The sequence below is a fragment of the Parasteatoda tepidariorum genome, chromosome 4 (assembly GCF_043381705.1).
Source record: "Parasteatoda tepidariorum isolate YZ-2023 chromosome 4, CAS_Ptep_4.0, whole genome shotgun sequence".
Taxonomy (NCBI): Eukaryota; Metazoa; Arthropoda; class Arachnida; order Araneae; family Theridiidae; genus Parasteatoda; species Parasteatoda tepidariorum.
The window spans coordinates 96,282,557-96,294,827 of record NC_092207.1 but is presented as its reverse complement, the minus strand read 5'-3'; the positions used below and the strand labels follow the sequence as shown (position 1 = coordinate 96,294,827).

Here is a 12,271-nt window from a genome sequence, read left to right as displayed (position 1 = left end):
AGGAATATCCTATGGCATTTTTTATGGCAAACCTATGGCAAATTTTCCTAAGGGACATTAGTTCAAATGCAGAATTTTTTAAAACTTCGCTCAACTTTAAACAAAAAAAACCAACTACGTTTGGCTAAAATTATTTAATACGTATTTCAATCGTTAAAAAAATGTATTTAATTTAGTTTCAATACCAGTTTTAGGAGATAAGTTGAGAAAATTAATTTAATTTTCGAAAATAAAATTGCAATTAAATTATATTTTTAACTTGATACGTATAAAATTTAAACTAAATAAATGAAGAAATAGTTATTTCGCGTACTTCACTAATGTGCTAAAATATTATCTTCTTTTTTTCTGTAACCGGTGTCGAAAAGCTGACCCAATTCTATCTCTTAAAGACTATCAATGTTCAACTCTGTAGCTCTGTGATTTTGAGCCTAATCCAGGAGACAAGGGAACTCCAGCACAAAGAAGAAGGTGAAATTTGCCTTCATGGAGGACTTTTTGATGGAGCTACACGCTTTTACGTTGCATGCAGAGGAGAACCATGCAAACCTCCTATGGTTAGTCTGACGACAAAAGTTTTCTAACACATGGATCCGTTTTCTACTGAGGATATTTTACGTTAGCATTGTGGTCAGCGTGAGCTAGGTGTGGAATTCGTATCGACCAGCCATCGCTAGGATTCGAACCGGAGTTACCTTATTGGGAGGTGAGCGCTCTATCCCCTGAACCACTATGGTTCACTTAAAAATTTTGAAGAAAATTTATTAATTCATTAATTTAGGAAATTGAATTTGAATATAATTTCAAGGAGTCATGGCGACTCTGGGGAAAGAGTGCTCGCCTTCCAATGAGGTGAATCGGGTTTGAATCCCAGCTATAGCTGGTCGATTTGAATTCCATATACGAATCACACCAACCTCAGTGCTGACGTAAAATATCTTCAGGGGTAGACGGATCATGGGTTAGAATCCTCTTGCTGTCAGGATAACAGTAGGTTTTCGTGGCTTTCCACTACTTGTAAAGCAAATGCTGGTTAGTTTCATCAAAAAATCTTCCGCGAAGGCCAATTTTTCCCAATACTTGATCCAGGAGTTCTTTTGTCTTCTGGATTGGGTTCAGAATTACAAGGCTATGGATTTGAACAGTGGTAGTCGAAAATCCAAAAGTGGGTCTTCTATTCAACGCCGGTCATAAAAGAAAATATGATTTCAAAGTAATATTGTTTTTATGTATTACGAAGGGGTTGTTTAATGTCTCTTAATGTCATGTCTCTGTCATGTTTAATTTCTCTTAAATACCCCAGGAAGAGCTTATGCAGTTCCTTACAGAAGGTCATAAAAATTTACCCTCTATTACTCATTATTATGGTTTAAACTTTATATTTTAAACAGTTGAACTGCATCTTCTAATCAAAGGAAGAAATTTGCATTTTAGCTAACGAAGAATATTATTGCCTAATCTACGGGGAAAAAAAGAATATGGGAATTATAAAAATTTATTTTTATTTTTTCCCTAAATTTTAACATCGAGCCCATTATTAAAAAGAAAATATATATTTTTTTCAACTAATTTATGGTTTGGTTTCCTTTATCTTCAAAGTAAATCAGCAAAATAGGAGATGGTTTTAACTTTTGAAATGAATTAAAATAACTTTATACTAAGGACAAACTTTGAATTTTAATAATTTTAAAATTAATTTGAAATTAAAAAATGTTTATGACTTTTCTATCTTCAGGCCTAAAAAATATCGATGCAAAAAAATTATAAGCATAGTATTTTACTGCATTTAAATTTCCTTCAAATCGAAACCCTTGAATTGTTATTTAAATATTCCTAAACAAATTTGAAATTTAAGCAAAGTGAGACGTGTTCCTCCTCTTCAGACATTACAGTAAGTGGTTGATAAAGCATAAAAATTTTCCTAATAATAATTTTTGCTAAATTAAAAAACGCAACGCACAAAAATAATTCAACACTATAAAAAAATTAAAAAAACAAATACTCGTATTAGTAACATTTTCGTATCAGAAAGTTTTTTAAACATTTCTTTAAAATGTGCAAGTTTTATACATTTTTTATTAGGAGGTTGGGAAACACGTGAGGTGAATATTTTCTAAAACGGAGGCGCAAACGGTAGGATTTATTTTTGATTTTGAGATATAAAGTAAGTTATGGAGTCTTTAAATAATTTCAGTTGAGATTTAGTTATCAAGCATTGACCTATGGCTGAAGTTTTTGTTTCACTATCATTTTATGTTATATCCTTTTTTATGTAATGAAGAAAATGTAATTACCGTCTTTGAATTTGCCAATTCAGAATGTGATCTGTTTCCTGCTTGGTAAGCCATGGCTGCTTTTCGTATTGCATCTGGCAAATGGATTTGAACGACGCAGTATTTTCCATGAAAAGCGATTTGATGCGGTTTGTATGGAGGAACTGGAATTGGACGCATCCTTCTCGGTACTGTTATACTAAGGCATTCATCATAATCTCCCAACGCAGTGGCTGTTCCTTCTAGAATCCCAGCAGAAGGTTTTCCAATGGCATCCACCACTAAAAAGGAAATAAAAAAAGCACTATAACTTTTGTTTGTAATAGTTCCATATTCAATGATTCAAAGAATTTTACTTTTAATCAAATCAAATACATGCATATATATATAATAATAAATAAATACAAGAAAACACGAAGAAAGTTAAGAAAACAATAAGTTTCATTTATTGCGCTTAAGCAGCAAGTAAACAGAACTCATTAGATAAGTTCAAAATGAAGAATAATACAGAGAAAAATTATAGACATATAAGAAAAAGGGGGGGGGGGGCAAATAATAAGTAAAAAAATAACAAACAACAGTTTAAAAAAAAAGGATGAAATTTTATTTAAAAAACTGGAAAAAAAACCGGATAAAAAGATTATATCCTTTTTTTCCGGTTTTTTTCCTTCCAGTTTTTTAAATAAAATTTCCTCCCTTTTTTTTTTTTAACTGTTGTTTATTTTTTTACTTATTATTCCCCCCCCCTTTTTCTTCTTCATATGTCTATAATTTTTCTTCGTTTTATTCTTCTTTTTCTGTTCTTTACATTGAATTATTTTTGGATAAGCGAATTTTATAATTGTTTTTAAAAGTATTTACTTCGTAAAATGAAGGTTAGCAACAATTCGATCACGTGATTCTGGCATAGCCTCCATATTTTGACAGGCAAAAAATCAATGTCCCTCGTGAAAAAAGTATGTTTAATAAATTAAGGAAATTTGTGTTTTTGCGTCTGATTTCATACGTTAATTTATGGTAAATGTTAATTATTTAGCATATTTTAAGCCAACCCTGTGAGGCATTCAGATTTGGTTTTCAATGCGTGATAATTTGATAGTAAGAGCAAAAGTTATTTTGAATTATATCTATTTTTTGCTTACTATACGAGTATACTGAACTAAATCTATAAATAAAATATGTTTTACGTACTGAAAAGTTGCCATATTTTAAAATTATGTCAGTAAAGATTTTGAGAGTGCAAAATTTCTCGCTTTTGTTTTGACGCACGATCAAAAAAAAAAAAAAAAAAAAAAAAAAAAAANAAAAAAAAAAAAAAAAAAAAAAAAAAAAAAAAAAAAAAAAGAAAAACTTTTCTCTAACTACATTTATTTATGTATCTCTCTCTTTCTTTCTCTGTGTATATATATACGTATTTATACTGATTCTTATCTTCCGGGTACTAATTGTTTTTTAGATCACTCTCTGTGTTTTAATGCTATAAAAAAGTTTCAAAGAATAAACATGCTATGTTTATATGTTTGTCCGAAAAGGCAAGCGGAAAGGCATAATATAATATATAATATCACATATAAAGAATAAAACATAGTAAAATTGAGGGAAACGATGATAATGATCTGCGGTTTGTTGATACTGTCATTATGCTCCCGATTTTGCGGAACAATTCAGGTTTTGTGTTTCGTTTTCTCTTATTCTTTCTTTTTTCTTATTTCATTCTTGAAATTGCTTTTTTTTTTTTTTTGTATTTACTACTTAGAAGGAACTTCTGGAACAGCAGTTGTGCTAACTTGTCGTTGGGAAAACTATATTTAATTGATTGTCAAAATAATGCTGTATCTAAGTGCAGATCACGTATGAAGAAGGTTATAGACGTTCTGTTGTAAGTTTCCTTTTCAACCTTTTCGATTTTTTTTACGTTATTAACCGACACCGACAATAATGGTGATTCTCTTACCTTGCACAAAATGAAAGATTCAATTTCTTCATGTTCGTTAAAATATAAAAATAAATATTTTAGAACCTTGACCGTTTTTTTTAGAAAAAGTAAATTAAAAATGTTGATTCTATTCGATTTCAAAGACAAGTTCAAAATGAATAATGTGTACATTTATAAATATCACTCCATAATTGGCATTGCAAGATATAGAATTATTAATGATTAAGAAATTTACAAATTCTTTTAATTTATTGAAAATGAAAACGTAGCATGATATATTTTTCTTTGCTCTAAGAATGAAAGTTTTCTCTGTTAAATTTTAAACAGGTTGTTTTTGGTAATTAATTCTTTTTCTTTTTATCATTCCATTTGAATAATACCTCTAGTTTTGTTAATCAGTTTTATTTAACTTTATTATTAGCCTAGAGGAATTAGTCTTTGCTTGAGACATGAGAATTGAAACTTAACTGAGCTAATTATTAAATGTGAGTACTCTAAACATACGATTTAATTACGTTAGTATATCTAGTTTATACTATTTTCATTTACGGGATAGTAACATAAATTTAAGTTTTAAAAATTAGTTTTCAATTTTTTTTTTACTATAATTAACATTTGGTAACAAAAAGTTTTAGTACAAGAGTTTAATAAATTTAAATGTCCTGAAATCATATATATTTTTTCTCAGCATATAATTCATCTAATTTATACTGTGGATTATACCTCATTTTCAATATAAGCAACACGAGGAAAACAATTTTGGTAACACTGCCAAATTGTATGATAAGGACATTTCTAATAAAAATACCTCGATTCTGATTAATAAATCAAAATATGCAATATTTGAATGATTAATTCGGTAATTTTTCCATTCGTATGGTAACGGTTTTAAGATAACTCTGGTTTTCAAAGTTTACGAAATTTATCTCGCATTATAAAATTATATTTTATTATTAATTTTCCTGAAATCATTACCAAATCGCTTCGATAAAAATTCCTACGATTTGTGGTGCTCTCATAGAGTCGGAACATAATGAATTTTGCCATATTCTAGTAGTTTTGTCCAAACATTTTTGCTCAGTGCATATTTTCTTAATTATATCTACAGATCTGTCCAATTTTTTTACGATATGTTTAGAATAAGCTCATATATAGTAAAAATGTGTACAAGATAACGGTAAAGTAGGAAATCTATCATCATATACAATGTATAAGCATTACTTACTATTTTTAAAATTGATTGGTAATACATGTTGAAAAAAGATTTCAGAAGTAATACAAGTAGTATGTAATACAAGTGGTAATTTAATGTAGCAAGCAGTAATTTATTTTCTTTGATTAGAAAAACATAAATTTCAAGCAGCTGCTATCCATTATTAACATTATATTCATTTCATTAATCTCATATTTTATATATTTCATTCAGATCATTTGTCACTGAAATTATTTTATGTTATGAGTAAATATTTTATGTAAAGCATTGTTTTGGATTTCCAGCTGAATTGCCCCTTTTGCCAAATATCTACAAAACTGTGTAAATTTCAATAATAATTTTAATTATTTTAACCGAAACTATGTAGTGACAGTTTAAAAATAACTTCGCAAATAGTGTTTCACTCATTTTTAAGGACTTTATAGGTTTAATATGATTTTACAATATTTACAAGCATAAAATGTTAATAATTTATGCGAAATATTTTAGAATTAATAAAAAAGCATAGTTTTTTCCTCATGTGATTCCAATAAACCAGTAACATATTAAAAATTGCTCATATTTCAAATATATTATTAATATGTATTACACATTTCATATCTTGAACATATTTTGTTAGAATATCAAAAACTAGCGAATAAAGCACTAATAAAAAAAATTTGATAGACAAAATATAATTCAATTCTTACAATTTAATATTTTTTCCTTATCTCAATGCTATAATTACACTTTAAAATTTAATACGAAAATTATTACTTTAAAATGCGCACTTTTCTTCCGATTTTATAAAATATTTTGTTTCAGAAATTTTAATTTCAAAAGCTATATTATTTTGAAAAATTAGCTGCGATTTCTTCCGCATAAAAGTTTAAAATAATTTTTATTGCACTGTATTCATAACTTAGATCTGGAAATTTGTTTAATGCCGAATATGTGTTGTAAATTTATTGCCATTAAACTATAGTATATCCAATCCTGTACTTTAATTTGTGCTTTACGTTGTTTTTTTTCGTCCTTTTCTTTTATCGTTTTTGTTCTAGTTTACAATTTACTAAGTATACTACTTTTTTATACTTCCTAATTTTAGAAATATTTTTCTGTTCATCCTACAAGTAAACTTATTTTTAAAGATTTTTACTTTCTCAGACTCTTTGACATTTGTAATTATTCTTTAAGTGTAAATTTTTCTCATTAAAAAAATAATTTGTGACCATAAATTTGTGAAAGTGTTTGATTTTATTTCTTGCAAGTTGTTGAAAAGATGTTTTACGGGTTTTTATTATTTACGGGTTTGATGAAAAACTGATTTCTGTAACCAATGAAGCTTTAAAAATACGTCAAACGTTCCAAACAAATGAAAAAAGGTTAATGTATACATGTTGCCCTTTGTTGGTTTTCAAAATTGGTATTTTTCTTTTATCTTCTTTGTTTTGCTTGTTCACCTCGAAAGCTGCTGAAAAAGCGATGACACATACCTTTGACTTGATTGCTATAAATCAGACCTTGAAAAACTGAATTTAATTCCTTAAGTTTATTCATAGGATTCTATATATCAAAAACTCTGAAGGTAAGTAAACATAAAATACATCTATGTGGGTCTGTAATTTTAATACAATATTATTTTAATACTATGAGTAGCCCATTGTATTCTATTTTGGTTATAGTAGTTTATAGTACATTGTATTTGGTAAAGATTAGTCTTGATATAGATTATAATTAAAAATTAATTTTTATAAATATATTGATAATAAATAGAATAAAAAGAATTCCTGAATTAGTATTTTCCTAATGAAAAATAATTGAACATTAAATCTTGAACAAATATGTTAGTAAGAAAAAGCAGTTACATATTAAATCTTGAATAAATACACTCTCGATATTAAATGGTTATAGTATTATAATAGGTTTTGATAATTAATATTTTAAAATTATTTTTTGAACAAAAATATATTAAATATTTTCTGAATTATAAATCCTCAAATTTACATCAATCACGCTAAGTTTTAAATTACGCATCTAAGATTAAAAACATAAGATTAAGAAAAAAAATTAAACAAAAACAATTTTGAAGAAAAAAGAATGAAGAATTTTAATCTCCTGATAATTTCTTTAATTATTTTATGAGAAATGATAATTTTTGTATTTTTTATTTTTATTTTAATTTCTAGCTTGAATGTTTTCGCGTATTTTATAATAAAATATTGTCTTATGTTTTAAAATCTACAAAGGAAACGTTTAATTGCAAACACTACAAATCATGAAACTTGGCGTGATCAGAGATGAGTATTTTTTCATGTTAAATAAATAACAAAATGATGCACAAAAATTTCCTTTTGTAATACTACATTTATGGAAATTAGAGCTGTAACTATTTCTGGGCGTTAAAAAATTTCATGTCTCATACAAATTTTTTAATTAAAAGCATGGCACTTTGGCATGTAATCATAACCACACACGCATAACATATCATTAAATGCTAAAATATTTAATTTTAATTTTAAAAACAGTGATTTAAAAGCAGTATTCAGTTATCTAATTTAAAATTTAAATTTAAAAACAGTATTCAGTCATCTAATTCAAATTTATTTGTATTTTAGGGAACATATTTGTAAAAATGTATCATGTATGTAACATTATATCTAAAAGTCTTATTTGACTGAAAAAATGTACTTCAGGGTTAGATATTTTGGGTAAAAATTTCAATAATTTCCATATAAGAGCATGTAAGTAAATGTTTCTTACTTTTAACTGCCCAATCTTTAATGTCCATCACACCTTTCATCAGCATCAACAGTCCTTGCATGCATTTACTGTTTATTCTTATTTCAGTTGCTGTATCAATCAAATAAGGTAACGCCATTTTAACACCTGTATTTACAAGTTTCTTAAACCTCTTTTCTGTTTGAGCAAAAGTTTCTACAGAATTTTCCTTAACCCAATCATTCTTTCTGTTTTCAACTCCAGCTCCATACGAGAATCCAAATCCCCATACAGAGAAACACAAAAAAGCCAGCGATATCGTGAAGATCTTTTTCATCTTCATCCTCCGAAAGTGAGTTGGTCAATAAACTTAACAATTTAATCTGGAGAACTAAAAGAAGAGCAATCGCTGTTATGGTAGGGACCTTGAAAACTGGACTCTAGTTTTGCTTGCGTCAGGACTAAGGACTCCGTTTTGGATAAGCCTTCTCAATGTCTCATGTTAACCTGTACACCTTGAACATTGCTTCGATTTCTTACTTACTTTCATGGAGGAAAATAATGACCAACATGCTCATCTACATAAGAAATTGAATTAAAATCTTACACGTTTATAATACTTAAGGTCAGTTATTTCTTTCATAATTATGCAGTTTCATTTACTTTATAGCGTCGTTCTGGGTGAAAATTTATATGACACTTTTGAATGACATTTTCCGAAACTTCTTCCTTGTGAAACCTCTGGTCTTGAATTTTTCATTCAAACATATTTTATACAAGTGTTTAAGTAGTGCAATGTAAAGATTTAGTACCAAGATATTTGCACAAATTTAGGTAACTAATTTTCAGAAAAAAATTTGAAATATCAATCTGAAACTTTATTTTGAACATGTGCTGATCTAAGGTTTTTAGAAGTAAATAAAAATCTTCCTAAAAATAACCAAGAATTTTTTGCACTAAGTAGCAGGTAAATAAGAAGGTTACTTTAAATCCTCTGAGAAAATAAAAAAAAAACTAAATAACGTTTACAGAGCTTCGACTTATGAAAAAATTGCTTTGCAATCATAATATTTGTATATATTTTTAAATTAGCGTTTAAATTGTTAATGGTTGTAATCTACGCACAATTTACAGATATAAAAAGAAAAAAACCTTAATATGGGATAAAACTAAACATAAAAAAGTGGGCTGCAAAAGGTCATTAAAAATTCAATGTAGTTTAAAATGATGCACAAAATGTTTTTATTTTGTGGGTTAACAAATTGATTTGATTATCAAACAGAATTTAATGCAAGGAAAATAAGTTATCAAAAATATTTTTATAATATACACAGTTCAAATTTAGACAAAATAGTCTACGAGGAATATTTGATTTTTTACATAAAATGTAATGTAGAAAAAAATAATGCATAACATGGGCAACAAAAGCTATGTAGATTATTGAAATTTCAGTATTAAATAAAATGATACACGAAATATATTTAATTTCTGTGGTACACAAATTTCTTCTCTCATCAAACAAAACTTAATGCAAAAAATATTTCTGTTTTACACACAATTCAAATTTGATCAAAATAGTGTACAAAGAATATTTAATTTCGATAAAACGTAATGTGTGAAACAATAATCCACAATATGATCAACAAAAAATATGTAGGTCATTGAAAACTCAAGGTAGAATAAAAAGATGAGCAAAATATATTTATTTTGTGGAGTACGCAAATTTCTTTGCTCATCGAACATAATTTAATGCAAAAAAATAATTCATGCGAAATATTTTGATAACAAGCACAATTCAAATTTGGACAGAATAGTGTTATTTGAACATTTACTTAGACGAAACTTAATGTAGGAAAAGAGAAAGCACAACATTTAATGACAACAACAATGCAAATGGTAATACACATCATTCAACGTATAACAACAACAAAAAAAAATGTGTGATACATAAAAATAATTTCAGCTAAAAGCATTAAAGAGTTTCTGTTATTTTATATAAAATATTAAAACATAATGAACCTCACTTACATATCCTTGCAAAAGGGTCGGCCGGTCAACATCATTCATTCTAGTAAATAATCAAACTTTTCTATATAAAAGAAACAAACCAGTTTTAGAAAGTTTATGCGTAACGAGATATACTTTTAGATAAAACATGCATACTTTTTAATAGACAAGGTATGCAAAAGATTTTCTGTAATCACTACTCTGAATATATATTTTCACACAGAAAAAAATATTCTGTTAAAATTACCGTACTTGAATGATTATGACGTTACTGGTTAAAAATAAATTAGTGGATCCATTCTCACATCTCCATTCATTCATCAACAGATCGTAATTTTGACCTGAACCAGAGAACGATCAATCTTCAATTCAGTACCCGCAGTCGTATGATTTACTATAGGAACATAGAGGACTTTGTAACCCAACTGATTTACCATGCACCAGTTACCATTTGATGCATGGAGTGTCTTCGGCTGTTAGGGGTCGAAATCACGATCACTTGGAAATGGGCCCAATGCCTTACCAACCAGGCTATCACTGTTCTTAGCGAAACTTTTCTATTGTGAAGTGCTGGACTTCGTGTGCAGGCTGCTGAGCTACCACATAGAGGAACCCATCCTCTCTGCATATTAGGAAAATTGTGATGGCAAGTCTTCGGATCATCCAGACGGTTGGAAAATGCCCATTAGTCAGCTCTAGTGATGACATAAATAAAATATCGACCCACTTAATATATTTACAAAACAGAAAAAAAATTATCTACTCATATAGATCAAGTTGTGGTATTTGTTGTATGCATCTTTTACGAAGGTAGTGTGATTTTCCTTTAATTTTTAGATGTGGGTTTCTCTTTAAATACTAATAATAGCTTAACAATTCTTTTCTATTTTAAAAACAGATAGCACAAGTTTGAGAAAGGCAAGCAAGAATACACATCCAATGTCCAAGGGGGATTTGATACCATTACAGCCACGTTTCAGAGCGGTTCGCAATACATAAAAGTCTCAAGCATTTATTGCAAGTAAACAACCATATACATTACTTGGCAAAAATATCTAGATAACCCGGTTGTAATGGTGGGGGAAGCATAATAGCTGGGATGTTTCTCGAGGTTTGTTCTGCGTCCATTAGTTCCTGTGGTTAGAAACATGAAATCTGAGATGTATGTGGACAATGCTGCACTCTAAGGCAATATTTCGGGAAAGGCCCATTCCTCATCCAGCATGCTCTGTTCACACATCCAGGCTTGCACAGACGTGGTGGATTTAACAAAATGGGTGTTCAAAAACTGTACTGGCCTTCTGAGAGCCCCGATTTAAATCCCATAGAACACTTTTGGAATGAATTAGAGCCAGCCAAATCGACCGTCTTCACTCATTTCAGCTGTTATGGAAGCCTGGAAGTCAATTCCTATGCCCATTTATCAAAACCTGGTCGAAAGTGATTCAAGAAGTGTGCAGACTGTCATCGAGATACAAAAGGGGGACCAACATCATATTAATATGTGCCACGGGATGCACTAAGTCCATACCACTGGATGTCCGGTTACTTTTGGCTAGATAGTGAACAACTGAAGTCTCTGATACTGTAGGATATTTTCCACTAAACTTTCTGACACGTCGAGGTTGCGGGTTCAATATCGTTGCACAGTCTTTCTCTACAGAAAGCACAAGTTAGAGAAAAAGATTACAAAGATATATCTGTTTTAATAACTTTCAACTACTATTAGTTTTCTCCTCTGATCAATTTTATTTTTTAACCCGTCTCTCGCAAATGCGATTCGTCAAATTTCGATAATGTTTTCGTTCTTCTCTTGCTTAAATATTAAGCCAGGGCCCTTGTATAATATTTCTAACAAAAAGATGAAATATATATTAAGAACGATAATTACAAACCACCTGTGTATTCACATTTAGAATAAGATATTATTTGATTTTTTATTTTATTTTCATGCTATCTAATTCGTGTACAGTCAAAGATATATACTTTCAGAAAGTAGCTATAAAACTGCATGTTACGCTTAAATTTAATTTATTCTTTAACATTTAATTTAGATGTAAAAAAATATCAATTTAAATTATTTTTTACACGAAATAAAAAAATATTTTACTACCGTCTCCACAAAATGTTTTTATTTTGTGG

At 28.7% G+C, this 12,271-nt stretch overlaps 1 protein-coding gene across 1 annotated transcript in view; it reads right to left on the bottom strand.

The window, feature by feature from the left end:
- The window catches only part of LOC107437203 (nose resistant to fluoxetine protein 6), a 62,059-nt gene extending 53,426 nt beyond the window's left edge, over positions 1 to 8,633 (bottom strand). The window contains exons 1-2 of the mRNA XM_043048748.2: positions 8,165 to 8,633; positions 2,295 to 2,554 (exon numbers count right to left, since the gene is read on the bottom strand). Of these exons, the coding sequence (XP_042904682.1) occupies positions 2,295 to 2,554; positions 8,165 to 8,465 (561 nt within the window). The 5' untranslated portion in view covers positions 8,466 to 8,633. The remainder of the gene's footprint in view (positions 1 to 2,294; positions 2,555 to 8,164) is intronic.
- Between the last annotated feature and the right edge of the window lie 3,638 nt (positions 8,634 to 12,271).